At 42.3% G+C, this 22,367-nt stretch overlaps 18 protein-coding genes across 18 annotated transcripts; 8 read left to right on the top strand and 10 right to left on the bottom strand.

Moving 5' to 3' along the window:
• Window positions 1-35: 35 nt before the first annotated feature.
• PAS_chr4_0294 (Anthranilate phosphoribosyl transferase of the tryptophan biosynthetic pathway) lies at window positions 36-1,130 on the bottom strand (the record flags this gene model as incomplete). The annotated part of the gene is made up of 1 exon (XM_002493665.1): window positions 36-1,130. The coding sequence occupies one exon, from the start codon at window positions 1,128-1,130 to the stop codon at window positions 36-38; it is 1,095 nt and encodes a 364-aa protein (XP_002493710.1).
• Window positions 1,131-1,373: 243 nt separating this feature from the next.
• Window positions 1,374-2,576, top strand: PAS_chr4_0293 (Component of the septin ring of the mother-bud neck that is required for cytokinesis; the record flags this gene model as incomplete). Its single annotated transcript, XM_002493664.1, has 2 exons — window positions 1,374-1,414; window positions 1,484-2,576. 2 exons carry the CDS (start codon window positions 1,374-1,376, stop codon window positions 2,574-2,576), a joined length of 1,134 nt encoding a protein of 377 aa, XP_002493709.1.
• Window positions 2,577-2,689: 113 nt separating this feature from the next.
• Window positions 2,690-3,228, bottom strand: PAS_chr4_0292 (40S ribosomal protein S24; the record flags this gene model as incomplete). The annotated part of the gene is made up of 2 exons (XM_002493663.1): window positions 2,690-3,094; window positions 3,226-3,228. The coding sequence occupies 2 exons, from the start codon at window positions 3,226-3,228 to the stop codon at window positions 2,690-2,692; spliced, it is 408 nt and encodes a 135-aa protein (XP_002493708.1).
• Window positions 3,229-3,498: 270 nt separating this feature from the next.
• On the bottom strand, window positions 3,499-3,738 carry PAS_chr4_0291 (Hypothetical protein; the record flags this gene model as incomplete). Its single annotated transcript, XM_002493662.1, has 1 exon — window positions 3,499-3,738. One exon carries the CDS (start codon window positions 3,736-3,738, stop codon window positions 3,499-3,501), a length of 240 nt encoding a protein of 79 aa, XP_002493707.1.
• Window positions 3,739-3,943: 205 nt separating this feature from the next.
• Window positions 3,944-4,369, bottom strand: PAS_chr4_0290 (Vacuolar transporter chaperon (VTC) involved in distributing V-ATPase and other membrane proteins; the record flags this gene model as incomplete). Its single annotated transcript, XM_002493661.1, has 2 exons — window positions 3,944-4,278; window positions 4,336-4,369. 2 exons carry the CDS (start codon window positions 4,367-4,369, stop codon window positions 3,944-3,946), a joined length of 369 nt encoding a protein of 122 aa, XP_002493706.1.
• Window positions 4,370-4,593: 224 nt separating this feature from the next.
• Window positions 4,594-4,938, bottom strand: PAS_chr4_0289 (Hypothetical protein; the record flags this gene model as incomplete). The annotated part of the gene is made up of 1 exon (XM_002493660.1): window positions 4,594-4,938. One exon carries the CDS (start codon window positions 4,936-4,938, stop codon window positions 4,594-4,596), a length of 345 nt encoding a protein of 114 aa, XP_002493705.1.
• A 352-nt stretch (window positions 4,939-5,290) lies between these two features.
• PAS_chr4_0288 (Protein interacting with poly(A)-binding protein Pab1p) lies at window positions 5,291-7,291 on the top strand (the record flags this gene model as incomplete). The annotated part of the gene is made up of 1 exon (XM_002493659.1): window positions 5,291-7,291. One exon carries the CDS (start codon window positions 5,291-5,293, stop codon window positions 7,289-7,291), a length of 2,001 nt encoding a protein of 666 aa, XP_002493704.1.
• A 155-nt stretch (window positions 7,292-7,446) lies between these two features.
• Window positions 7,447-9,225, bottom strand: PAS_chr4_0287 (Dicarboxylic amino acid permease; the record flags this gene model as incomplete). The annotated part of the gene is made up of 1 exon (XM_002493658.1): window positions 7,447-9,225. The coding sequence occupies one exon, from the start codon at window positions 9,223-9,225 to the stop codon at window positions 7,447-7,449; it is 1,779 nt and encodes a 592-aa protein (XP_002493703.1).
• Window positions 9,226-9,960: 735 nt separating this feature from the next.
• Window positions 9,961-11,514, bottom strand: PAS_chr4_0286 (Protein involved in the transcription of 35S rRNA genes by RNA polymerase I; the record flags this gene model as incomplete). The annotated part of the gene is made up of 1 exon (XM_002493657.1): window positions 9,961-11,514. One exon carries the CDS (start codon window positions 11,512-11,514, stop codon window positions 9,961-9,963), a length of 1,554 nt encoding a protein of 517 aa, XP_002493702.1.
• Window positions 11,515-11,644: 130 nt separating this feature from the next.
• On the top strand, window positions 11,645-12,586 carry PAS_chr4_0285 (uncharacterized protein; the record flags this gene model as incomplete). Its single annotated transcript, XM_002493656.1, has 1 exon — window positions 11,645-12,586. The coding sequence occupies one exon, from the start codon at window positions 11,645-11,647 to the stop codon at window positions 12,584-12,586; it is 942 nt and encodes a 313-aa protein (XP_002493701.1).
• A 28-nt stretch (window positions 12,587-12,614) lies between these two features.
• On the bottom strand, window positions 12,615-13,481 carry PAS_chr4_0940 (uncharacterized protein; the record flags this gene model as incomplete). Its single annotated transcript, XM_002493655.1, has 1 exon — window positions 12,615-13,481. One exon carries the CDS (start codon window positions 13,479-13,481, stop codon window positions 12,615-12,617), a length of 867 nt encoding a protein of 288 aa, XP_002493700.1.
• Window positions 13,482-13,666: 185 nt separating this feature from the next.
• On the bottom strand, window positions 13,667-13,975 carry PAS_chr4_0284 (Cytoplasmic thioredoxin isoenzyme of the thioredoxin system; the record flags this gene model as incomplete). The annotated part of the gene is made up of 1 exon (XM_002493654.1): window positions 13,667-13,975. The coding sequence occupies one exon, from the start codon at window positions 13,973-13,975 to the stop codon at window positions 13,667-13,669; it is 309 nt and encodes a 102-aa protein (XP_002493699.1).
• Window positions 13,976-15,043: 1,068 nt separating this feature from the next.
• PAS_chr4_0283 (Hypothetical protein) lies at window positions 15,044-15,685 on the top strand (the record flags this gene model as incomplete). The annotated part of the gene is made up of 2 exons (XM_002493653.1): window positions 15,044-15,058; window positions 15,122-15,685. 2 exons carry the CDS (start codon window positions 15,044-15,046, stop codon window positions 15,683-15,685), a joined length of 579 nt encoding a protein of 192 aa, XP_002493698.1.
• A 226-nt stretch (window positions 15,686-15,911) lies between these two features.
• On the top strand, window positions 15,912-18,287 carry PAS_chr4_0282 (Microtubule-associated protein (MAP) of the XMAP215/Dis1 family; the record flags this gene model as incomplete). The annotated part of the gene is made up of 2 exons (XM_002493652.1): window positions 15,912-15,971; window positions 16,029-18,287. 2 exons carry the CDS (start codon window positions 15,912-15,914, stop codon window positions 18,285-18,287), a joined length of 2,319 nt encoding a protein of 772 aa, XP_002493697.1.
• Window positions 18,288-18,476: 189 nt separating this feature from the next.
• On the top strand, window positions 18,477-19,296 carry PAS_chr4_0939 (uncharacterized protein; the record flags this gene model as incomplete). The annotated part of the gene is made up of 2 exons (XM_002493651.1): window positions 18,477-18,614; window positions 18,673-19,296. The coding sequence occupies 2 exons, from the start codon at window positions 18,477-18,479 to the stop codon at window positions 19,294-19,296; spliced, it is 762 nt and encodes a 253-aa protein (XP_002493696.1).
• Window positions 19,297-19,447: 151 nt separating this feature from the next.
• On the top strand, window positions 19,448-20,323 carry PAS_chr4_0938 (uncharacterized protein; the record flags this gene model as incomplete). Its single annotated transcript, XM_002493650.1, has 1 exon — window positions 19,448-20,323. The coding sequence occupies one exon, from the start codon at window positions 19,448-19,450 to the stop codon at window positions 20,321-20,323; it is 876 nt and encodes a 291-aa protein (XP_002493695.1).
• Window positions 20,324-21,053: 730 nt separating this feature from the next.
• Window positions 21,054-21,471, top strand: PAS_chr4_0281 (Hypothetical protein; the record flags this gene model as incomplete). The annotated part of the gene is made up of 2 exons (XM_002493649.1): window positions 21,054-21,081; window positions 21,293-21,471. 2 exons carry the CDS (start codon window positions 21,054-21,056, stop codon window positions 21,469-21,471), a joined length of 207 nt encoding a protein of 68 aa, XP_002493694.1.
• A 61-nt stretch (window positions 21,472-21,532) lies between these two features.
• Window positions 21,533-22,255, bottom strand: PAS_chr4_0280 (Putative methylthio-ribulose-1-phosphate dehydratase; the record flags this gene model as incomplete). Its single annotated transcript, XM_002493648.1, has 1 exon — window positions 21,533-22,255. The coding sequence occupies one exon, from the start codon at window positions 22,253-22,255 to the stop codon at window positions 21,533-21,535; it is 723 nt and encodes a 240-aa protein (XP_002493693.1).
• Between the last annotated feature and the right edge of the window lie 112 nt (window positions 22,256-22,367).

Below are 22,367 nucleotides of genomic sequence, written 5' to 3'. Positions count from 1 at the left end.
GTATGATCTTAATTAATATTCTCATTACACATCTATCATGCTCTAGAAGCATCTGCAAAGGATCGGAGCTGTTCCAATGCGGCTCCAGAGCTTATTGATTTTCTAGCCAATATTACACCGTGTTTCCAGTCACTAGCTAATCCAGAAACTACAGCCAAAGCAGCCGCATTCATGACAATATAATCAACCAAAGGATGATCGGGCTCAGAATACTCAGGTTGATTTTGCAGAATTGAAATTAGGGTTTCGGCATTAGCTGAAGGAGTTCCTGATTGGACGGTATCTAGAGTGTGTTCAGCCAAACCAAAATCAGATGGCTCTAGGTAACCAACGGTAACTGTTTCAGTTTCAGGGTCAACGGTCCAAGTCTTAGTTCTACCAATTGGAGATATTTCGTCAAGTCCACAGCATCCCCATACAACCATAGTCTTTCCTACCTTACCATATCTGGATTTATCAAGCACAATGAATGCTTCTGCAAACAACTGGCCCAAATCTTCAGCGTAAACCCCAATTATTCTCGACGCTATTGGGGCAGGATTTATCAAAGGACCCATTAGGTTGAAAATAGTTGGTATATTAAGTTGAGCACGTACTGGTGCTACTTTTGCCATTGCTGGATGAAAATTAGGAGCTAACAAAAAAGAAAATTTGGATGCCTGTCGAAGTCTCGGAAATGTCTCTGCGGTGACATTTGATTGATCTACTCCCAAAAACGTCATCAGATCACCAGCGCCAGATGCTGAGCTACTAGCCTTACCACCATGTTTACACACATCAAGTCCCATACCGGCTGCTACTATTGCAGCTGATGTGCTGACGTTGAAGGTGTTCTGTCCATCACCTCCTGTGCCAACAATATCGGTGAACCAGACGTTCTCTGAGTCAGAAATTGGAATCAGAGAGGAGAATTCCAATAATGCAGAAGCCATAGCAGCAACATAAAGAGGATTATGGTCCAAACGGCTCATTTTCAAAGCAGTCAAAAAAGCAGCCAGCTGAACGTCTGATGCGAGACCTTGGACCACCAGCTTCAGGATCGTAGTGAGATCTGAAGGCGGAAAATTAGGCGGTGTGAGAAGTAGGCTCTTAATGAACGGAGTTAGAACCGTTTTGTTCTGCAAGCTCATTTATTGCAGTGGTTCAAAGACAAGACACAACCTCCAACTTCAGTGCAAATCAGTTGACAACTGCTACAATGTGCGCTAGATAATACATCATGGTTTGTGCCAGATAGGTCGTGTACCAATGAGATCTGAGTATCGATCGTCTCTTCTCGCGACTGGTGCCAGACACGTAAGGAATTGACAATACTCCTTCAACGTTTGACTTATTTATAAACCATTTCCCTTCAAGTACCCTAGTTATCAAACATGTCTGAACAAATCGGTATATCTAATTTGCCCAATCAGAGGTAAGTTAATTTTTTTGCGTAGCACATGCTGTATTATTGATTACTTCCAGTACTAACACTTCTTTTCAGATACAAATTGGCCTCCAAAAATGGTGGATACTTCACCTTGATGGTAGCTGGAGAGTCAGGATTGGGAAAAACCACTTTTATCAACACTTTATTCCAAACCACTTTAAAGCAATCTCCAGATGCTAAGGTTCGTCACAAATCAGATATCCATAAAACAGTTGAGATCGAGATCACGCGTGCCGAATTAGAGGAGAAGAATTACACATTGAGATTGAACGTCATCGACACTCCAGGATTTGGAGACAATATCAACAACCGGAACGCTTTTCAGCCAATTGTAGATTTTATTGATGATCAACACGATCTGTACATGAAACAAGAGCAGCAGCCAGAGAGAGCTAGAGCCCATGATTTAAGAGTCCATGCGTGTTTATACTTCATTAGACCCACTGGTCACACTTTGAAACCTCTTGATGTTGAAGTTATGAAGAAGCTAGGCAGTAGGTGCAATTTGATTCCAGTTATTGCCAAAGCAGATACTTTGTCCCCAAATGAAATGTTGGACTTTAAGAACAACATTCGTGCCATCATTGAAGCGCAGGATATTAGAATATATTCTCCTCCAATCGATCATGAGGACCAAGGCGCTGCCGAGCATGCTAGACAGTTAATTGAAAGTATGCCCTTTGCCGTCATCGGATCTGAAGACTTACATGAAGTCACTCCAGGAGCAGCCCCTGTTGCCGGGAGGAAATATCCATGGGGTATTGTGGAAGTAGAGAATGATCAACATTGTGATTTCCGTAAGTTGAGAAGTTTACTGCTGAGAATCAACATGTTGGATTTGATCTTGTCCACTGAAGAATTACACTACGAGACCTACAGATCGTTAAGATTATCAGATGATGTACCAGAGAGATCACACGAGATTAGTAGGATTAACAATCCTAAATTCTTAGAAGAGGAGAAAGCTCTGAGACAGGCTTTCAGCAACCAAGTCAAGGTAGAGGAACAACGATTCAAGCAATGGGAACAAAATATCAACACGGAACGTGCCAGGTTGAACCATGATCTATCCGAGATCCAGGAGCAAATCAAACAGATGGAGGACCAGATCAAAAAGCTGGAGATTTCTAAGGGGATCAAGGTGTAGATAAATTTTGTACGAATAAGAGAATAATTCCATTGGAGTACTCGTTCTGATCTTTTTTTTTTTGGAAATTTTGTACATTAGAAGTGTTAGACAGAATATAATGTATCTTAAGACTATTCGGCAGCACGCTTGGCAGCCTTTTTGGCAAACTTCTCTTGAGTACCAAAAATCTTCTTGTCTCTGTTCTTTTTTTGCTTTCTCTGTTGTCTGGATGGCTTCTCCACCTTCTGGGCCAATCCGTATCTGATCAAACGGTAGGTTGGCTCAAATCTCTTAGCATCAGAGACGGACTGGTACACCAGACCGAAACCAGAGGACTTTCCTCCACCGAAGTGGGTTCTGAAACCGAACACGGAGACGGCATCTTTGTCAGCCTTGTAGATCTCGGCCAGTCTCTCACGGAGCTCATCCTTGGAGACGTTAGCCTTACCTGGGTGGTGTACGTCAATGACAAACTGAATTCTAGCAAGAAGAGGGTTCTTGATGACCTTTCTGGTTCTAATAGTAACGGCGTCACTCTACAAATATTGTTAGTACATCGAACTTGTTTCTAAATGAAAAAAATCGGGGAAGTTAAGCCAACATGGAGATCACATAGTATATCATCTGGTACCTCTCAGTTGAGCACTCCCTTTGGGATTGAACATACCATGATGGTTATAGACTTTTGTTGAACTGACTTGTACAAAGATTGAACTTTTTTTTCAGAGTGAGAGTTGAAGAGAAACTCAGTAGATACACGACCGATAGAAATTTAATCCAGCGAGCTTTCGCGTGATTTGAATGGTGGGGTGGTCCTTCCGAGTAGGCGTTAACTGGCAGGCCGCGCAGCGCATGGTCCAGTTTGAAATATACTATTCTGCGCGCCCGATCTGGAAGTCAAACTGGGACTGCTAAATTTGTACATAAAGATTGAGTGTGTCTATGTATAATATTTCCTCTTTACGGCTCTGTACGTTTGGAGTTCGTAAAGGCTAGTCAATTCACGACACATGTAGCGACCGTGGGCCAACGCTCCGAAAAGTTCAGTTTCATTTTCTGAGCTTATATTTTTGTTCTTGAGAAAGCCTGCCTTGATGCTGTCCTTTAGTTTCTTCTCATTGGGGTGGAAGCGAGCAAGGTAGATTAGTTCTTTATATAAAGCCCTAACCTTAGCATGCATTGCTGGTAATGCGAAGGAGAGGCCTGTTGACACGTTTGGGTCTGTGTTACTCCGTGTTGACCTAGAACTCGTCTCCCTAACTCACGCCCGCGAAACTGTTTTTGGGATGCGTAGCTGACATCTACGGCCTGAGCCAGGTGCAGAAAACTAAGTGACACAAATAGATGTCGGATGTCATTAAAGTATCTTTCTATGTAAGGTGTCACTAGGATCTGATTCTCAATGTGAAATTGACAACGATGGCAATAAGTAAGAATAAGCACAACATCGTGGGCCCAAAACGGTCATCGTAGGGTCCAGACCCTCTTCTCCTGATGGCACTGGCTCTCCAGTGATACGTTATCAAGGCGTACAGCATCGTACCCATGGCAATAAAAGTGAACAGACCAGCGGAAATTCTTCCTATTTTATCACCAAAATTCAACAGACCCACACCTAAGGAGCCCAAGATAACTGTGAAATTCAACCATGATAAGAATGTTCTCTCGTTAGCAAAAAATACCTTTGGTTCAACCCTGGTAGGCAAAGCAATTCTCTTTCCTTTAGACTGTTAGTGAACACGAGGACTTTGAAATTTCTACAAAACTTCGGACTTACCTGGAGCTGATTGTAACAGTGGTTGTGTGGACATTATTGGGGGGCAGAGTCTCAACGTGAGCAGTTGGGAAATATTTAATTTAAATAGAGGACTTAGAGAGAAGTTATTACGCACGTGCGACAGGCGGTCGTGAAAAGATGATGAACGATAAGAAATCGCGAACAGAGCTTGATGCTAGGGGAGGTATGCCAGATGGTGATCCTCTGGGGAAGATATTCTGTACGGTTTGAAGAGCGACTGGGCGCGGGAAAACACTATTAGGACTTGAGCCAAACGACACTAACCATCAAGATACCTCCTTCTACTTCCACTTTGAAATTCAAGAGACCATCTTTGTGTTGGTCCCAATGGCCACCTGAAGTGCTGCATATGTTTAAGTTTTGACCTTCGACTCCTTGAATTCTGACCACGTTTACAAAGAATTTGTGCAATGAGGATTTGCTGATCAATTCACCCAAAATGTCAGAGATCACCTTTTTCACCAATTCTGAGTCCAATTCCAACTCAGGGTCTTCGACAGCTGACTTGATTTTTTCAACCAGGAGGTCCTTCTCCAATGGCAAGCTCTCAATATTAATTTCTTTAGTTATCTCAATCTTCATTGCCTGGCCGTTGAAATAACGATCTAAAGAATTGAATAGTGCCAGGTAAGGTAGATGGAGACTTAGGTCGCGCGACCACCAATCCTCAACCTGCCCCCCCTCCACTTCCCTTCTACGCTTTCTATCTCCCCTTGCAAACGCTTACTGGCCTACCTACCAGAGCCTGTGCGCCACCCAATCCCTTTTTATCTTGTCTGCCATAACATCACCATAGCTGACATAGTTCATCAATTCCTGTCTCTACTGTTCAGGGGTCCCGTGACTACTCAAACTGCTACGTTCCTCGTGGAAATAGGACCAGTGTCTGCAACACTCACTTGAAAGCCCTTTTGTGTTCGCCGTATCGCCTTCAATGTCCCAAATCAAGAACGCCCGACCAAATTCGTCAGGTACATCGGGCCACAGGAGATCCAACTCACGTAACTTCAATGGGTCCGGTCCAGGCTCAAATCGCAAGTACAATGGAAAGGAAGAATCTTCTCAGAAACCTGCTGTTCAACAATCTAAGGTTGCAGCCCAGAATAACGATGATCGATTGTTGTTTGCCCTTGCACACTCCATAGGCTCCAAAGTTATTGTGACTGTGGGCTCAGGTTCTTCTTATTCGGGAATGCTGGTTTCCTTCAACGATTTTGCTGCTGATTCAGAGCTGTCTGTTATTGTAAAGTATCCCGAGTTGATCGATGGATCACAAGAGAATGATGCTGAAGAGTTGCCTGAGACCCTCGTGTTCAAGGCAAAGGACATTGTCGCCGTTGAAATTGAGCAATTAGATTTTTCAAAAGCTCACAACTCCTATCCCGCAGCAATTGCTGAGGCTGCTGAGGGTAATACTGACTCTAAAAAGGCTTTCAAGACGGATACGGACATTTCTGGAAAGTCCCAATCGAAAGAGCGGGAGCTCCAGAAGTGGGTACCCGAAGGCCCAGATACCGACCTGGGTAACCTTGAAGATGATACCCATGCCAATTGGGATCAATTCGAAGTTAATGAACGTAAATTTGGTGTCAAGTCTACTTATGACGAGAATCTCTATACTACACGAATCAATAGGGATGACCCAGATTACGAACGAAAACTAGTAGAGGCGGAACGTATTGCAAAGGAGATTGAAAGCCAGTCTTACAATGGGAACATTCACGTTGCTGAGGAAAGAGGTCTTGTTGTTGACGATAGCGGTATTGACGAAGAAGACAAGTATTCTGGTGTGCTAAGAGATGATGACAACTCTCAAAATAAAGGAGGAGAATTATTGTTGGGTATGCTGAAGAAGAATGTTAAGGCGCAGCCATCTGAGTTAAAGCAGTACAAAGCCGGAAGATATGTTCCTCCCAACCATAGAGCTGCTAACTTTCATCACGATCCTGCTGTCTTGCAAAGCTCTGCAATAACACAAGACACCTCTAAAACAAAGAAGCCCAAAGAAGGTCAAGATTCGAAAACTGGTGATTCTAAAGAGCAGCCCAAAACCAAGGCTCAAAAGGAGATCGAGTCTCTCAAAGAATTTTCATCTAATCTAAAGCTTCCAAAAAAACCTGCTGAAGATTCTGTACCAAAGGAGAAGAACAAACAAGAAACTTCGAAAACACCAAGTAGTGCTTCCAAAGTTTCAGATGAGAGTAGCAAGCCTGCAACCGCAGCCACCACCACCAGCACTAAAAAACCGTTCAAGATGAACCCGAATACTGCATCGTTTTCGCCCATGGGCTTCGGTGGACAAACAGATTTTCATGCCCCTCATCGCATTATTCCCGCTTCTGGAACTTCACAAGGATCTTTTACTCGCCCTAAAAGAAACATCTCTCAACAAGCTTTCTTTGGAGCAAATAGAGTTCCAACTGTGGCCAAACAGAAAATTCTCAAAGATAACTTCAACTTATTCTTGGAGAAGCATAGAAAAGATCCCAAAGCTCCATTTGAGAAACCTTTTGTAACCCCACCTACATGGGAGACAACGATAGAAGAATCATATCGTGTTTTGTTTCCTATCAATCCAGAGATACCGATGATGCCCGATAATAGAATGTTCTTCTATGGAGGTGGTCAGACATCTCCCATTCATAACACATCACCACTTCCTCAACAGTTGATTCCTAGAATGATTCCAATGATTCCAGGTCAGGGTCCTTCGGGTGGCCCTGGGGTACCTCAAACGGGATCACAACACTTTGTTCCATATCAACCGCAACTCATTCCTCCACAGATGATGATGTCGCATAACCAACAACGTCGCGGATACATGCCTCCGTTATCGCAATCAGGAATGGGTGTTCCCATGATGGCACCACCTCCATTTCCTGGCCATTACAACGGAGGCAAACATATGAGAAGTGATAACAAGGACCTGAGGTGAAATGTGTATATATAAGAATTAAGTATAAGTATAAGTTTACAATGCGATAAAGAGGCACTTATGACCAAATTTGTCATTAATGTACAAAACAGCGATATAATAACTTAGAATGCATGAGAGAAGGGGAAACTGTGAAAGAATAAGTAACGGACACTTTAAAAAATCCATCCAAAAATCCTGTCGTACAGCCACTGGGCGTCTTTCTTATTACCTCTTTCTGCCTTAAGTTCGGCCTCTGCAAATGCATATTCCTCTTCTTCGGCATCAATGACGTCCTTGTGTGTTAGCAAGTCGACTTCAGCAGACTTGTGACGCTTTGCTCCAGTGATAAACTTGTATCCAAAGAAACAAATGAAATAGTAAGGAATTCCAATATAGCCGGTAATGAAGTCCTTGTAGTTAAATCCGTTAAGGAAAACTGTGAAGTTCTTGATCAAAGCAACAAGAATGCAGAAAAATAGTGTAATCCAAGAAGCGTATGGCTGGAAAGGAGCTCTGTAAGGAAGACTTTTTCTGGGGATACCTTGAGCCTTCATGGCATTCATGAAACAAATGTGGGTGATTAGCAGAGAAATCCATGTAAGCAAACCCATAATGGAAACGACGTTGACGAAATAACCGAAAATTGAAGCAGAACCAGAAGAGCAGGCCATGTAGGCTAAGCATGAGAAACAGAAGGCAACGGCCAAAGACAGGTAAGGAACACCTGTTTTATTAGTTCTGGAAAGAATCTTTGGAGCTTTTCTCTGGACTGAAAGACCATACAAAGTTCTGGTTGCAATGTAAAGATCCGAATTACAAGCGGAGAAAACGAAGATCAAAATACAAGCATTCATCAAATGAGGAAGACCTGAAATTCCTTGTGCATTGATAGCAACAACGAATGGAGATGCACTGGATGAAGTTGACTTTGCTCTTGCGGCAACTAACTCTGCGTCGTTATAGGCAACACAGCATCCTAACAACAGGACAGATAGAATGTAGAAAACACAAATTCTGTAAAATGTCAGTTTAATAGCCCTTGGGACGTTTCTTCGTGGTCTGGAAGCCTCTGCCACAACAACACCCACCAACTCAGTACCTGAATAGGCAAAAACGGCGTAAACAAAAGAAGAAACAAAGGCAATGAATTTGGCTTTAGGAATAGAAGCAATTCCCTTCCATGGGGCAAAAGCACCAGGATTGGTCCAGTATCTAAAACCAAGACGCTCATGGTCTGGACCACCTCCGAGCATGAAGACAAAGAGCATAATGATCAAACCGAGAACCGTAATGACTTTCAAAGAAGACAACCAGAACTCCAATTCACCAAAAAATTTGACACCAAACAAGTTGATCAAAACAACAGACACCAAAAAGATGGTGATCCACACGCCCGGATTAACCTTTTCGGGGGAGACCCAATATTGCATAACTAGGGACCCAGCAACCAATTGGTTTGGAGTGACAATCAAATATTTGGCCAAGTATGAGTAACCAACGGCGAAACCTAAGGCTGGATGGGCATAACGATCAGAGTAACCGGTAAAACCACCAGCTAGTGGGATGTAGGTTGCCATTTCACCCAAGGCACTCATGACGAAGAACACCATGAGACCGACGAAACTATATGTGATGAAGACTGATCCCGGACCAGCAGTAGCTAGAGAATTTGCGGTTCCAATCAAAAGACCGGTACCCAAAGAACCACCAAGAGCAATCATGGAAATATGACGAGCCTTAAGGTCCCTCTTCAATTGGTGACCTTTCTCACCTGCAACACCTGGCTGAATCTTGGAAAGATCTGCCTCATATTCACTAGCATGTCTGGAAAGTGTTGGGTCTAAGTCCGGTAGTGACAGAATTGACTGTGAATAAGAGATACTCTGTACCTTCTCATCATTTACTTTCTCCTCATGCTTTTCGGAGTCGGAGCTGTTGAAGAAGTTCTTCATTATGACTGCTGTGTTGAGAGTTTTGTATGTGTCAAAAAACTTAGAAAAGAGAAATATGAGTGCAGGGCAGCAGGGCTGTACTTATACAAAGCTGCTTGCTGAAGATTGGACGCGCTGACCAAGTCAGTGATAAGTGAGAATGGGGTTTGTTTCCTCGTGAGACTCAATCCACCGATCCCCGCCAAGCATGGATTATGCAGATTTTCCGAAAAAGAACAGTTGAAATGGCGTTTTTTTGCAGGGAAATTCAGATAACCCGAAAAAAAAGAAAAGCAAAGTGAGAAGGCAGCAGCAAAACCCTATAGATAAGGCACGATTGAGATGAAACAAGATTGCGGCGCAAGCACATATTCATCCTGCCCTATTGACTGCTACATCTTGATTAGTTGATATCAATTGGTCAGGTGCTTCGGAAATTTCATTTCCAGCGGGAAAGCTTGAAAAACCAAAAATGCCGTTTGCTGTCATGCTTGCTCGAAAGGATAGAAAAAGAAAAGCCTTATGGTTGGAATCTCTTGGAAGTGCGTTGCAGCCAGCGGAAAAAGCTGATACATTGTAAGGCTGACGGAAAAAGAAAAAGAAAAGACGGTACAACAGTTGACGGCAGTTCGGACTGAATCATTTCATGATCATTTTGAATCAACAATTGGGTGTTCAGGCTGCGGGGACAATCAAAAATGCCCAGTATCCCTGACGTCATACTAAGTGGCACGGCCCTGTATTCTATTTCTATTTCTATTTCTTTGCCTTTACCCCAGACCCCTCAATGGATGATTGACAAAGCCGTGTTATATCACCGAGTCTATCCTCAGTGACTCCAAAAGTGATAGATAGGCGGGAGATAAGAAAGTCATGAAGCTGCCGTATGGAGTTCAACGTTGGACTCGCCGACGCGTTAGACCGAGAAGGATCGTTGTTTTCAATGCCATCAAGTAAAGATTGGTACAGTTCAACGAGCGTGGGCTTCTCCTCAGCGGAGTTGAAGGCTTTTGAGGACTTCTTCACCTTCTCTCCGGTGTCAATGCCTTGTAATGTAAATACTTCCCGTAAGCGCCGCTGCGCAGGGTCCATATTTGCAGAATCTTTGTCCTTCTCCTGCTCTAACAGGTTTTCTTCAAACCATTTCAAGTAGCTATCAACTTGGTCTTCGTCCCACTTGGCAAGCTTATTGTCATCAGAATCTTTGAATATCATTTCCGACAGATGACCGGCATTGAATGTGAAATTGTATCGATTTATCAGTGTGTACCATCGTGTTATATCCACTTTTACCCTAGTGGAAACAGTGTTGAAGAAATAGAACTTAGTGCAACATATTAGGAGCCCCACTATACGCAACTCTGGAATTTTCACAAGATCTTTGGCAAGAAACACGTCATTATGGTAATTGGTGTGGATCCCCCGTTTCAACAGTGGTAGTTCGTAAACGTTCTCATCTATATCAGATAAACAATTTTGAACCATTAACATCACGTCCAAGGGTAATAGGAGCTCTAAATTCAGTTTGAATAGAAATAGACTACAATCCACAACGAACGGGTTAGGATCCACTCTATGAATGAACTGATAAACACGAAGTATCATCCAGTAAAGTTCATTTCTTATTGGCGGTTTAATTGGCTCAAATATCCTAATGTACTGGGTAGGAATACTCTGTTGCAATGTACGAGGGAGTATTGAAAATGCCCTCATATATGGTAAAGAAGCTGTGGAAACCCATGATATTAGATCGTTGACAAATATTGGAATTTGCATTCTCAGCAATGCTAAATATATTATGCTTATAGCATGTAGCAGACTGGGTACCCTATTTTCTGTTCCTGATTGTCGTTCTATTTCAGATGCATCGTCGATCTTTTCCTTTGGGGTGGGTTCATACCCTTTTAAATAGAAGATCCATAATTCTTTGACTACGGTTTCGAATTCCGCAGGTACCCCATGATTTTCAATAAGCCATTGCGCTTGTTTTCGAAGCACATATTGGTAGCATTGCCAACAGACCTTGCGACCATCTAAACCATGAGCTCTTTCACGAGGAGCACCAGCCCCTTCGTTCTGCTGCTGAGAGAATACTGATGAGCGTGCTCCGCCTGCCAAAAGAGTTCCATCGTCTCCTTGGCTCATGTTGAGCCTTCTAGTTACAACAAAGGCCCCATCGTCATCATCGATATCCATATGATGTTCCGACACATGCCCTCTTCGGCATACTCGGCGGCCATCCACCGACCTATATAGACGGGACGAACAGTTCTCTATACCGCATATCGGGCCCTTGATCCAAGTACTCATAGAAAACGGTAGAGTTAGAGAAGGATGGATGGCGGACTCCTTATGCGAACCTCTTGAAATATTTCGCTAACTAGTTTTCCATGTCTCCCAACTATACACCTCTTTCTCCACTTTTTCAACTTCCCACTCAATGAGTTATCGTTTAACTGCTATTTCAAAGGGCAAATCCTTCCCTGATGGGAGTATTGACAAGATTAGGGAGTTTGTGCGGACACTTCATCACGCAGAGATTCATGGAATTAGCATGCTCTCACCCAATAAAGCTTTAGATCTCCAGATTGAAATTAATGACTGTTGTGACGGAAACCATCTAGACTCCACAAAAGATGCAGTCAGGACAACCGAGATAGAAGGCGTGGATCTGGTATTCAATGAGCTTGAAGTCCGTAAAGACATTCGATTGGTGGTGTTTGATATGGACAGTACTTTGATCCAGCAGGAGGTCATTGAATTAATCGCTGCCAAGGCCAACGTGGAGTCCGAAGTGGAGAAGATCACAACAGCAGCTATGAATGGAGAGTTGGATTTCAAACAGTCGTTGGCTCAAAGAGTGGAACTACTGCGTGGGATTGAGTCTTCTGATCTTTGGAATTCTTTGAAGCCACAATTGAAGTTCACTCCTGGTGCTCGTGAACTCTGCAAAGGTCTTAAGAAAGCTGGAATTAAACTGGCAGTTTTGAGTGGGGGTTTTGTTCCCCTTGCTGAATATGTTTCCAATGAGCTTGGTCTAGACTATGCCTACGCCAACACTCTCAAGACTGAAGTGGATGCTTCAGGAAAGGAAATACTTAGTGGCACTACGATTGGAGAAGTTGTTGATGGAGCACGTAAAGCCGAATTGTTGAAAGAAATTGCAACCAAGAACGATATACCTTTTAGCTCAGTTCTGGCTGTTGGAGACGGAGCTAATGACTTACCAATGATGAAAATTGCTGGTCTTGGAGTTGCCTGGAATGCGAAACCCAAAGTCCAAGAACAGGCTCCTGCCAAACTCAATTCGGAATCATTGGCTGACATCTTCTACGTTTTAGGCTACAGTGATGTCGAAATTGAGGGATTTCTTAACGAATAGAATTAACATATATACCTGACAAGAGAATTCAAGCGCTCTTAGAGACCATTCGGATTTTCCCACGAACGACGCCTTGAATTCCGTTCATTAGAAGAACATCTTCCCCATCCTTAATGTCCTTGAGAAACAGCCTATCCTCGACTATGTCCTCACGGGCTAATAGCTCTGCCCTTGTAACCCCGCATAGGGGGCCAGTACTTAGGGGAGGAGTTATCCATTTCAGCGTGCCCTTTTCAGGACCGACATAGGAAGGAAACTTTCTGTAAAAAGCAACATTGGTGACGCTTCCCTCTGTCACTTGTCCAGCAGTGTTGTAAAGTAGCACCTCCTGCGGCCTTCCTTCTGGCCCACCTTTTAGAGTAGCCTCTCTGATCTTGTTATAGTGTCCTCTATTGGTCGTCTTAAACGAAGTGAAGGGCGATATCCCTATTGGTTCTGGTGAAACGACTACGTCCCACAAAAGCGAAGAGTACTGATCAAGAGGCTTTAATCCCTCAAACAACCCGAATGGCTTAGCAGGAATAACATCAGTGGCGACATTGAGGTTTCCCTGTTCGTCCAGGTAGACTCGACATTTCAAGCTTTGGCTCTCTCCAGCAGCTTTTACAGATTCAATCAATTTTTCCATTAGCAATTCCTTGGAGACTTGGACTTTCCATCCAAAATAGCTAGTGCTCAAATTCAGTCTGGAGCAATGGCGGTCAATCAGAAAGAAACATTCTTCCGTAGGTTCAATTGTGATCCCTTCCTCGTTTACTATTGGATCATACCGCACTGCAGAAATGATTTGAAACGGTTCTTTAGTGTCAAAGAGAGGCTGGATTTCTTTCTCAATAATGACATTTGCCATCTCTTGAATTTCCTCTGCGGACATTAATGATTTCTTTCTCGCCATGTTGCGTTCAAGGGTCCTAGTAGAGATGAGGAAGAAGACGAAAATGGTGTAACACCGAGGCTGTGGTGAGGTGCTAGAAGAGACCAACGCACTACTCGCCATCTTTCAGCAAGAAACAAGGGAAGGCTACACATTGGTTGTGCATGATCCATACCATTTTTCTAATTATTTCGTTACTTAAATTATTAAATCAACTTGGTTATGGTCTGCTTGATAGCAGCAGCATTGGCTCCAGTAACCTTGGAGACAACCTCTCCGTTCTGGAAGAACAAGAAAGTTGGCATGGCAGAGATCTCAAAACGAGCAGCAACCTCACTCAACTTGTCAACGTCAACCTTGTAGAAGGTAACTTGCTCATACTCCTTGGAGAACTTGTCCAAGACAGGAGCAATCATCTTACAAGGACCACACCATGTGGCAAAAAAGTCCACGAGGACGACACCAGAGGCGATAGCCTTGTCAAATTCTTCAGCAGAGTTAATTTCTTGAACCATTGTTTGTTAATTTCAGCACTGTGGTATAAAACAGGAAATTGAATTGAGAATTCAGGAGTGGGATGCTGTGCCGCTTATAAGCATGTTGGCCATCGGTTGTTCGAGATTCTTTAGTTACTAATCACGCTAACTATTATTAGGTAATCAGGTAACGTGGAGTGAATATTTGGTCATCAATAGGGTGTTTAGTAACTACTGGATGCCAGATGATTAATGGAAGGTAATTGTACTGAAACTGCAAAGAGGCTCTCACATGAGTAACGTAGTTGGTGTGGAATTTGTTGGGAATAGATTAATGCGCCTCAGTTTTTCCCCAATACAACTCAGAAAAAAAGAAGCTTCCCCACCAGGAGTCGAACCTGGAATCTTCTGGTTTCCTATTACCCCGAGTTTACTCGGAGTTGGCTAATCGTAGCCAGACGCCTTGACCATTGGGCCATGAGGAACGAAGCTTGGAAAAACATGGTAATGTAAGGACACAATCAGTTTCACTAGGAAGAATTACTGTAACTTCAGTGGTATAAGCCTGTTAGGATTGAAGCACCCATAGTTGTTGGTCAAAGTTGACCAATGCGATCTAGGAAAAAGATATAATATTATTAATATATAAATCATTCTTCTACTAAGATAACACATCTCCTATGGTTACTTAGTATCTGTTAAAAGATATATGATTGACTAAGAAACGACTTTTGCTTACTGCACATGATAAATGTTCCATCCCATCAGTTATGATCCTGCAATGGGCATTCCAATTCTCGTCAGTTCGTTCAAACAATCTCCCCGACGACATGTACAAATGTCTCAGCATTTGGGTGTCTCCAACACCAGGTAATGTAGTAAAAATTGCCCAAACCTCTGTAAACCTCTAGGCCCAAAGTGATGATTGTTCTTTAGATCCGTTCAGATTACCAAGGTTCTCCAGCTCATCCACAGCTTCGTCTCTATCTAACATCACCTCCTTACATAACCTTTTAAGACGTGTCCGAGCCAAATTTCGACCAGATTTCTCAACCTCTTCGAAAACATCCTGATTGGTCTTTGCTAGAGGTACTACAACGCATTAAAATGGAAACTTATGAAGTAAGTAATTCATTCCTGCCACATGAAATCCTTTCGTTAGAGCTCATTCACTAACATTCCAAGCTAATCGACAGTGACCCAAAGTTTTCCCGTGTGGTGAGATACTTTAGACCTTCCGACTACTTAACATGGGCATTGGGTACCATAGGTGCCCCAGGGTTGATGGTATTGTTCGAAAAAATCGAACCTGCCAAAGGAAATACCTTCAAAATGCCTCCTCCTAGTATTATGAGAATTGCAACCACGATTGGGTTTTTTGGTGGTTTCTATTACGCATATACCAGTTCCACCAAGAGGTTCTGGGGTTATTCTGAAAACGCCAAAGAAGTAGCAAAGGATAGATATGAAGTCAAAAAAGCTTTATCAGAGAAAAAATCACCTTATGGTTCCTCCCTGTTGAACCCTTACCAACAAGACATGTCCGCTAGAAACTCCACAAACTCCCAGCTTCTGTTGGCAATTTTCCCCTGGTTCAACGTTGCCAACCACCAATCTCACGGAATTGATCTAAGGAAATACTATGAAGTGCGGGATGGTGAAGAGAACTGGAATTTCACCCTTCCTCCTCTAGATCAAGTGAAGGACCTTGATGTGGCCCAATACAAAGAATACTCTAACTATCCATAATTGGAAACTGTATCGAGGCTGCATTTATTTACTTATTTATTTACTATTTTCATACAGAGTTCTAAAGTAGATTAAACCTTTTGGCTCAGAGGATAGCTGCCTAGTATGTCTTACTCTCTCAGTCACTTCTCCATCTCGTCCCCTAAGCTCAAGATTGATCGCGAATAAACATCTCAAATCCCAAATTCGTATTTGTTTACCTTTCATTTACAAGCCAAGCACCATCATGGATAGTGAAGAGCCTGATTATTCATCCTTGCCGCTCAAGCAAAGAATCCTACATAAGGTATGTCATGTTTGATTTATCATGGCTCTGGAGCTCAATGTGTACTAACAATATAAGAACTGGAAATGTAGACTGACAGCGTACGAGGAGATCCAAAAGTTGATAGACCAAGATGATTCCAAAGAGATTCAAATTATATCTGAGCCAGAATTATTGAGGAAAATTGTCACAGACTCAAATGTTGTCGCACAAGAAGCTGGTGTAGCTGCTCTTTGTAAGTTTATCCAATTTGTTGACCCTTCGTTGTCTTTGAGGACGCGAGACGTAGTGGTACCCTCATTGATAGAAAAAACACTGGCTTCCACAAGAGCTGGTACAAAGTCCAAATCCATTGAAGCCCTGGAGCTTTATGTGGAACTTGAAGATCCGGAACCCGTTGTAAATCACATACTTCCATTCTTACAGAATCGTTTACCCAAGCTGGTTGCTGGTTCTGTGGAAGCACTCGTCACGATATACCAAGATTTTGGTGCCGTTACAGTGTCTCCAAAACTGGTGTTTCCTTCAATTCCCAAGTTGTTTTCACATGCTGATAAGAATGTTAGAGCTCAAGTTTCTAGCTTGTCTTTGGTGTTGTACCAATGGATTGGTGACGCGTTCAAAGATATTATATTTTCCGAGTTGAAGCCTATACAACAAAAAGATTTAACAAAAGCTTTCGAAAGTCTAGAATCGACTAAGCCTGTTCAGAAAAGGTTTCTAAGATCTCAACAAGCTAACCAAGAATCTGAGAATGATGTATCTATGACAGAGCCTGATATTGAACCTGTGTCCGATTCTTCTGCGAAGATTGATGCCTATGATCTTATGGAACCACAAAACATTCTATCGTTGTTACCTTCCGATTTGGATTCTAGGGCATCATCCGCTAAATGGAAAGATCGTGTTGAAGTACTGGAAGAAGTTCAGAAAGTCGTAGCAGTTCCAAGAATGGCGTCCGGTGATTATACCAGGTTAGTTAGGATTCTTGGAAAGTCCCTAAAAGACGCTAACGTTCAAGTCGTGCAGCTGACAGCCACTATCTTATTTCTGTTGGCAAAGGGGTTGCGAGGTGAATTTGAACAGTATCTTTCACTAGTTTTAACTCCACTGTTGGAGAGAACGAAGGAGAAAAAACCCACAGTATTGGTATCTCTTTGTGATGCCTTAAATGCATGCTTTGAATCGAGCTCTTTATCGGCTGTAATGGAGGAGACAGTTCTACAGATGGCAAATAAGACACCTCAAGTAAAAGTTGAAACTACTAAATTCTTAATTCGGTGCTTGAAAAATTCGAAAACGGCCCCATCCCCGCAACATATTGATCTGCTTATACCAGTGGCACTTAAGTTAGTCAATGACTCACAAGCACCAGTCCGAAATGCTGGGTTTGAAGTAGTTGGAACATTGATGAAAATTGTAGGACCCCGACCATTGAACGAATTTATGGACAAGATTGACGATAGGAAAAGAAAGAATATCATGGAGTTTTGTGAGACGGCTGAAGTTTCCATAACTGAAACAAAGAAAAAACAAACCACCATCCCATCTTCCACTACTAGAGCGACCGATAGAAGGCCAAAGCCGTCGTTGGGTCCAACAACAAAATGTTCTCCAGTTCCAAGCAAACGGGGACCCTCATCCCCATTGAAGCGTGCTCCAAGTTCCAAACAAAGCCCCCCCTCTAGGAGGGCTATTCCGAGTGTTGCTTCTAGAACCAACGGCCTTACAAATCGTTCTTTGACAACTGCCCGTTCTATATCTCGCGTACCAGATACGAATGTTAGTTCCGCCGAAAGACTGGAACTAGAAAATTTAAGGAAAGAAAAGAAACAATGGGAGCAAGAGAAAGAGAAATATGAATGGAGGCAACAAGAGCACCAAACGGAACGTGTGACACTGATGAAAGAAATCAATAACTTACAGGAAAAGACAAAAGAATTGTTAAATGAGGAAACTGACAAGACAGTAATAATAAAATCTAAAGACACGCAAATAGACAGACTTCAACATGATTTAGACCTGGCAAGGGAAAGGATCCGAGACCTTGAAAATGAGTACAAAACTGAGGGAAATGGTAGAGTGAATACATTTAAAAGCGATGCAGCATTGCCAGCAGATCCTCCAGGACGATTCAGTCCCACGTTGAGTGATGGAGTGGATAGGCTTTCTCTAGACCACGCAATTTCAGAGCATAAAGAGAATTTGTATGGGACAGATTACTCAAAGCTGCTGGATTCTAGTGATGAAAGCTGGAGAAGAGCCGCTGAGGTAACTTTCCAACTGAAGGCTCGTATTGAAAAGATGAAGGCCCGTTCCAAATACTCTAGGGTGTAATTAATAGATCCACCATTTTATGGTTTAAAGTGATGATGTATAGTGTTACTTCTTACTCAAAGATCCCTGATACTTTTTTTTCGAGACTGTAGAATTAAAGGAATATTGTTCACTTTCGTGCTCTCCGTAAACTCTGCCAGTTCATTGAGGGACTTTCAAAGGAACTTTTTGAAACTTCAAGCATACAAAATGTCAACAAAGTTGAGAATACTGGTACCAGTGAAAAGAGTCATTGATGCTTCGTTGAAGCCTAGAATTAACAAGGCCCAGACAGGCGTTGAAACTAAGGGGGTCAAATTCAGTATCAACCCCTTTGACGATATTGCTGTAAGTCTGAAATTTAAGCCAAACTTTGAAAGATTCAACCACTAACACCCAATTCTAGGTCGAAGAAGCTGCCAAGATTAAGGCTGCACATAAAGGTGCTGTTGAAAAGCTGCATGCCGTTTCTATTGGTGGTACTAAATCTCAAGATGTATTGAGAATTGCATTAGCCAAAGGCTTCGACACATCTACGTTAGTTGACGTTGGCGAACAGGAAGTTGAACCGTTGCAAGTTTCAAAGATTCTGCAAAAAGTTGTTGAGAAAGACAATTTCAATCTGGTTATTTTGGGTAAGCAGGCAATCGATGACGATTCTAACCAAACTGGACAAATGCTGGCTGGTTTATTGAACTGGCCTCAAGCTACCAATGCTTCAGAGGTTATAATCGAAGGAGATTCTGTTACTGTCACAAAGGAAATAGATGGTGGTGCAGAAACTGTTAAGGCTAAATTGCCATTGATCATCACCACTGACTTAAGATTAAACGAGCCTAAGTTTGTCACGCTTCCTAAGATGATGAAGGCTAAAAAGAAGCCTATTGAAACTCTTAAACCAGAGGACCTTGGCGTTTCTGTTGAACAAAGGCTAAAGGTTTTGAAGCTGGAGGAGCCCCCTGTCCGTAAAGCTGGTATAAAGGTTAAGGATGTTGATGAGTTAGTTGCCAGGATTAAGGAATTAATCTAAAATGTATAGAATGAATCTAACTTTCATGTTTTTGAAATTCAGCCGGATTGTAGTTGCAGCAGTGAAGGGTGGTTCATGGTGTTTTAAGCTAGTGAGTTGGAGAGTTCTCAGGCGAGAAACTCTGGTATTTTTGTTTGAGCGTCTCAAGTTTATGTCTTCCTTGGACAAATCAATCGAATTCATAACTCCTCAGCTGGACCAGATAGCTAAAACAGACCCCAGTGAGAGAAATGCTTTCATAATTGGAGTGTCAGGGCCTCAAGGATCTGGTAAATCATACTTGACTCAACATCTTGTTTCACGACTGAGTTCAATCTATAAAAGTATAAATATTGTTGGCATGTCAATGGATGATTTTTATCTGACACGAAGAGCACAGAAAGAACTAAGTGATGAAAATCCCAATAATCCATTGATTTCGGGTAGGGGCTTACCTGGAACTCATGACTTGCCTCTTCTTATTGATGCTTTGAACCGGATTATCCAACGAGCTATCAACTGGCAAATTCCCAGGTACGACAAGTCGCTGTTCAGTGGACTAGGTGATAGATCTCCGGCAGATGAATGGCTTGTTGTTGATCAATCACCAATTGACGTAGTAGTTTTTGAAGGATGGTTCAATTCGTTTACTCCCTTTGATAATGAATCGGAATTGCTAATCAGATGGAAGAAAATTGTCGAAATTTCACCTAGTTTTGTTGGGATTGAAAGGGAAAACGTTATATTCTTGAATAATGAACTGGAAAGGTATTTACCGGTGTGGAATACTTTTGATACACAGATAATTTTAAAGACAAATTCTGTGGAAAACGTTCGAACTTGGAGATTAGAACAGGAACATAAGTTGATAGCAGAGAAGGGCATGGGCATGACCGACGAGCAGGTACAAGCATTCATAGATAGGTACATGCCTGCTTATTATCTTTATTATGAAAAGCTATTGAATAATAATTCCATATGTGTGGGAAAGACTTTGAGCCTGGATATTTCCCTTACGAGGCAAGTACTGGGCAGTGCTTTGATATAATTTTTTCAATCTTGGAGACGACGTTTGGTTCGAAAATTTGAGTCAGGCAATTGATTAATTGTCTTCCTTCTGCTAGATTTTATTTCCACTGGTAGTTCTGGTGTCGGACTACTTTCTTGGGGCTCTGTTGACGTGATAGAACTTTCTATCCTTGCCAAAGACGCGTTCATTTGAGTTAATTCTTTATAGATTATGAGTTGTCTTTTTTCCAAAGCCTTAACTTTTTCACTCATCAACTGTTCCAAGCTGTCAATTGAGTGGGACAACTTAATATCAAGCATTCGAATGAACGATTCAGTTTCTTGGTCATTTTTTTGTGGAGCTGTGCCCAAAGTTCTTCTTCTATAACTTGCTGGGGCTTGCTGGCTCGTCTTTTCTCTGAGAGAAATACATTCCAGTTCAAGCCTTCTAGCCCAGAGGATACAGTCTTCCTTGTCTAAACTGGCCTCAGAGAGCTGCCCACCCTCATCATCGTCATCCATATCCACGGTAGTGTTTGCGAGAGTAGAGTCTTCCTGATTAGTGCTGAAGACACTGGTATTGTTGGTGTCCATTCTTTAGTGAAGTAGATGAAAAAGAGGTCTAACAAGGGAAGGCAGGGCCTTTAGTCACATTTCTTCCCACCATTACACTTGATGTGTTGTAGCTGATCCGCTAGTATCGTTACGTAATCATTCTTAGTATCTAAACGCGAGGAGGATCTCATCTCTCGTTATCCTTCGAACCTATAATGTCCATGTTGAAGCCGTTTCTTGAGAGTAAGTGTTGAATGGAGGGTGAAGGCGACGTGCTGCTGATTTGATAAAGTCTACTAACAATACACAAGAGCCAGTCAGAGTGATTACTTCGGATGGAAAACTGATTACTGTAAGTGTAACTGAATAATTCTCTCTTGAGAGTAAAACTAACAATGATTCTAGGGAATACTTCAGGGGTTTGACGTTTCTACAAACATAATACTGGAAAAAGCACAGGAAAGAGTATTCCATTTAACAGAAGAAACACAAACAATCGATTTAGGACTCTTTTTATTGAGAGGTAACAATGTGGTGTGCATAGGATTAGTAGATGAGGAAGAAGAAGAAACGATAAATTGGGCTTCATTACACGGCAGACAGTTAGGTGACACAAGGCATGCATTGGATTGAACATAATTAAAATAGAGAACAACCCCCTTCAATATATATGTATAATGATTGATACACAAAACTAATTCTGTTTTACAGTGGGAATACCAAGTTGATGCATCTTGAGAGCTAGCTCCAACAAATAGTCAATGGCCTCATTGTAAACTTTGGCCTTCCAGACGGTTTCTCCCCAAACGTAGATACCATGTCTTCTTACCAATACAGCTGTTGTTCCAGGATATTCCTCGATGGCCTGCTGAAGAGAATCAGTCAGATCTTCCTCTCTCTCAGTGTTTTCTATGATGGGAATCACCAACCTATCAGAGTACATCAAGTTTCCCTTCTCAGTGACTTTTGGAATTGCTTTGATTTGCTCTATAGATGAAATTTCAAACACCTTATCATACAGCAATGTCACCATGACAGCCGCCTGAGAGTGGGTATGGATACATGCACCTGCGTCTCTCATCTTGTAAGCACTGAGAAATAATGGAGTGCAGGCAGAAGGCTTGAGTGTTAGAGGAGTTCGCAAATAATTCTCTGATTCTAGGTCCATCACAAACATGTTGTCTGGCACCATTCTTTCCTTCTGTACACCGCTGGGCGCTATGTAGATCTTAGATCCTTCTCTGATGGAAATTCCACCACCAGTACCTGTCACCCATCCGTTGTTATAGAAAACCTTACAGAGTTCACAGATCAAGTTTGCAGGATGAGTGGAATCATCAGAAATCACTAGCTGGTCTTCTGATACAGCTCCTCGCTTTTCAGTCTCTTGGCTCTTTGAACAGAAACAACTACTCATTGGAGTTGACAGCCGAATGGATCAAATGTCAAATTATTAAATCGAGAAATCACTGGGCTCGTGGGCCTACTAAATAAAATGCTAATCGATCGTCTATATACACGATGTATGA

The sequence above is a fragment of the Komagataella phaffii genome, chromosome 4, assembly GCF_000027005.1.
Source record: "Komagataella phaffii GS115 chromosome 4, complete sequence".
NCBI classification, from domain to species: Eukaryota; Fungi; Ascomycota; class Pichiomycetes; order Pichiales; family Pichiaceae; genus Komagataella; species Komagataella phaffii.
This window is presented reverse-complemented; position numbering and strand designations above follow the sequence as displayed.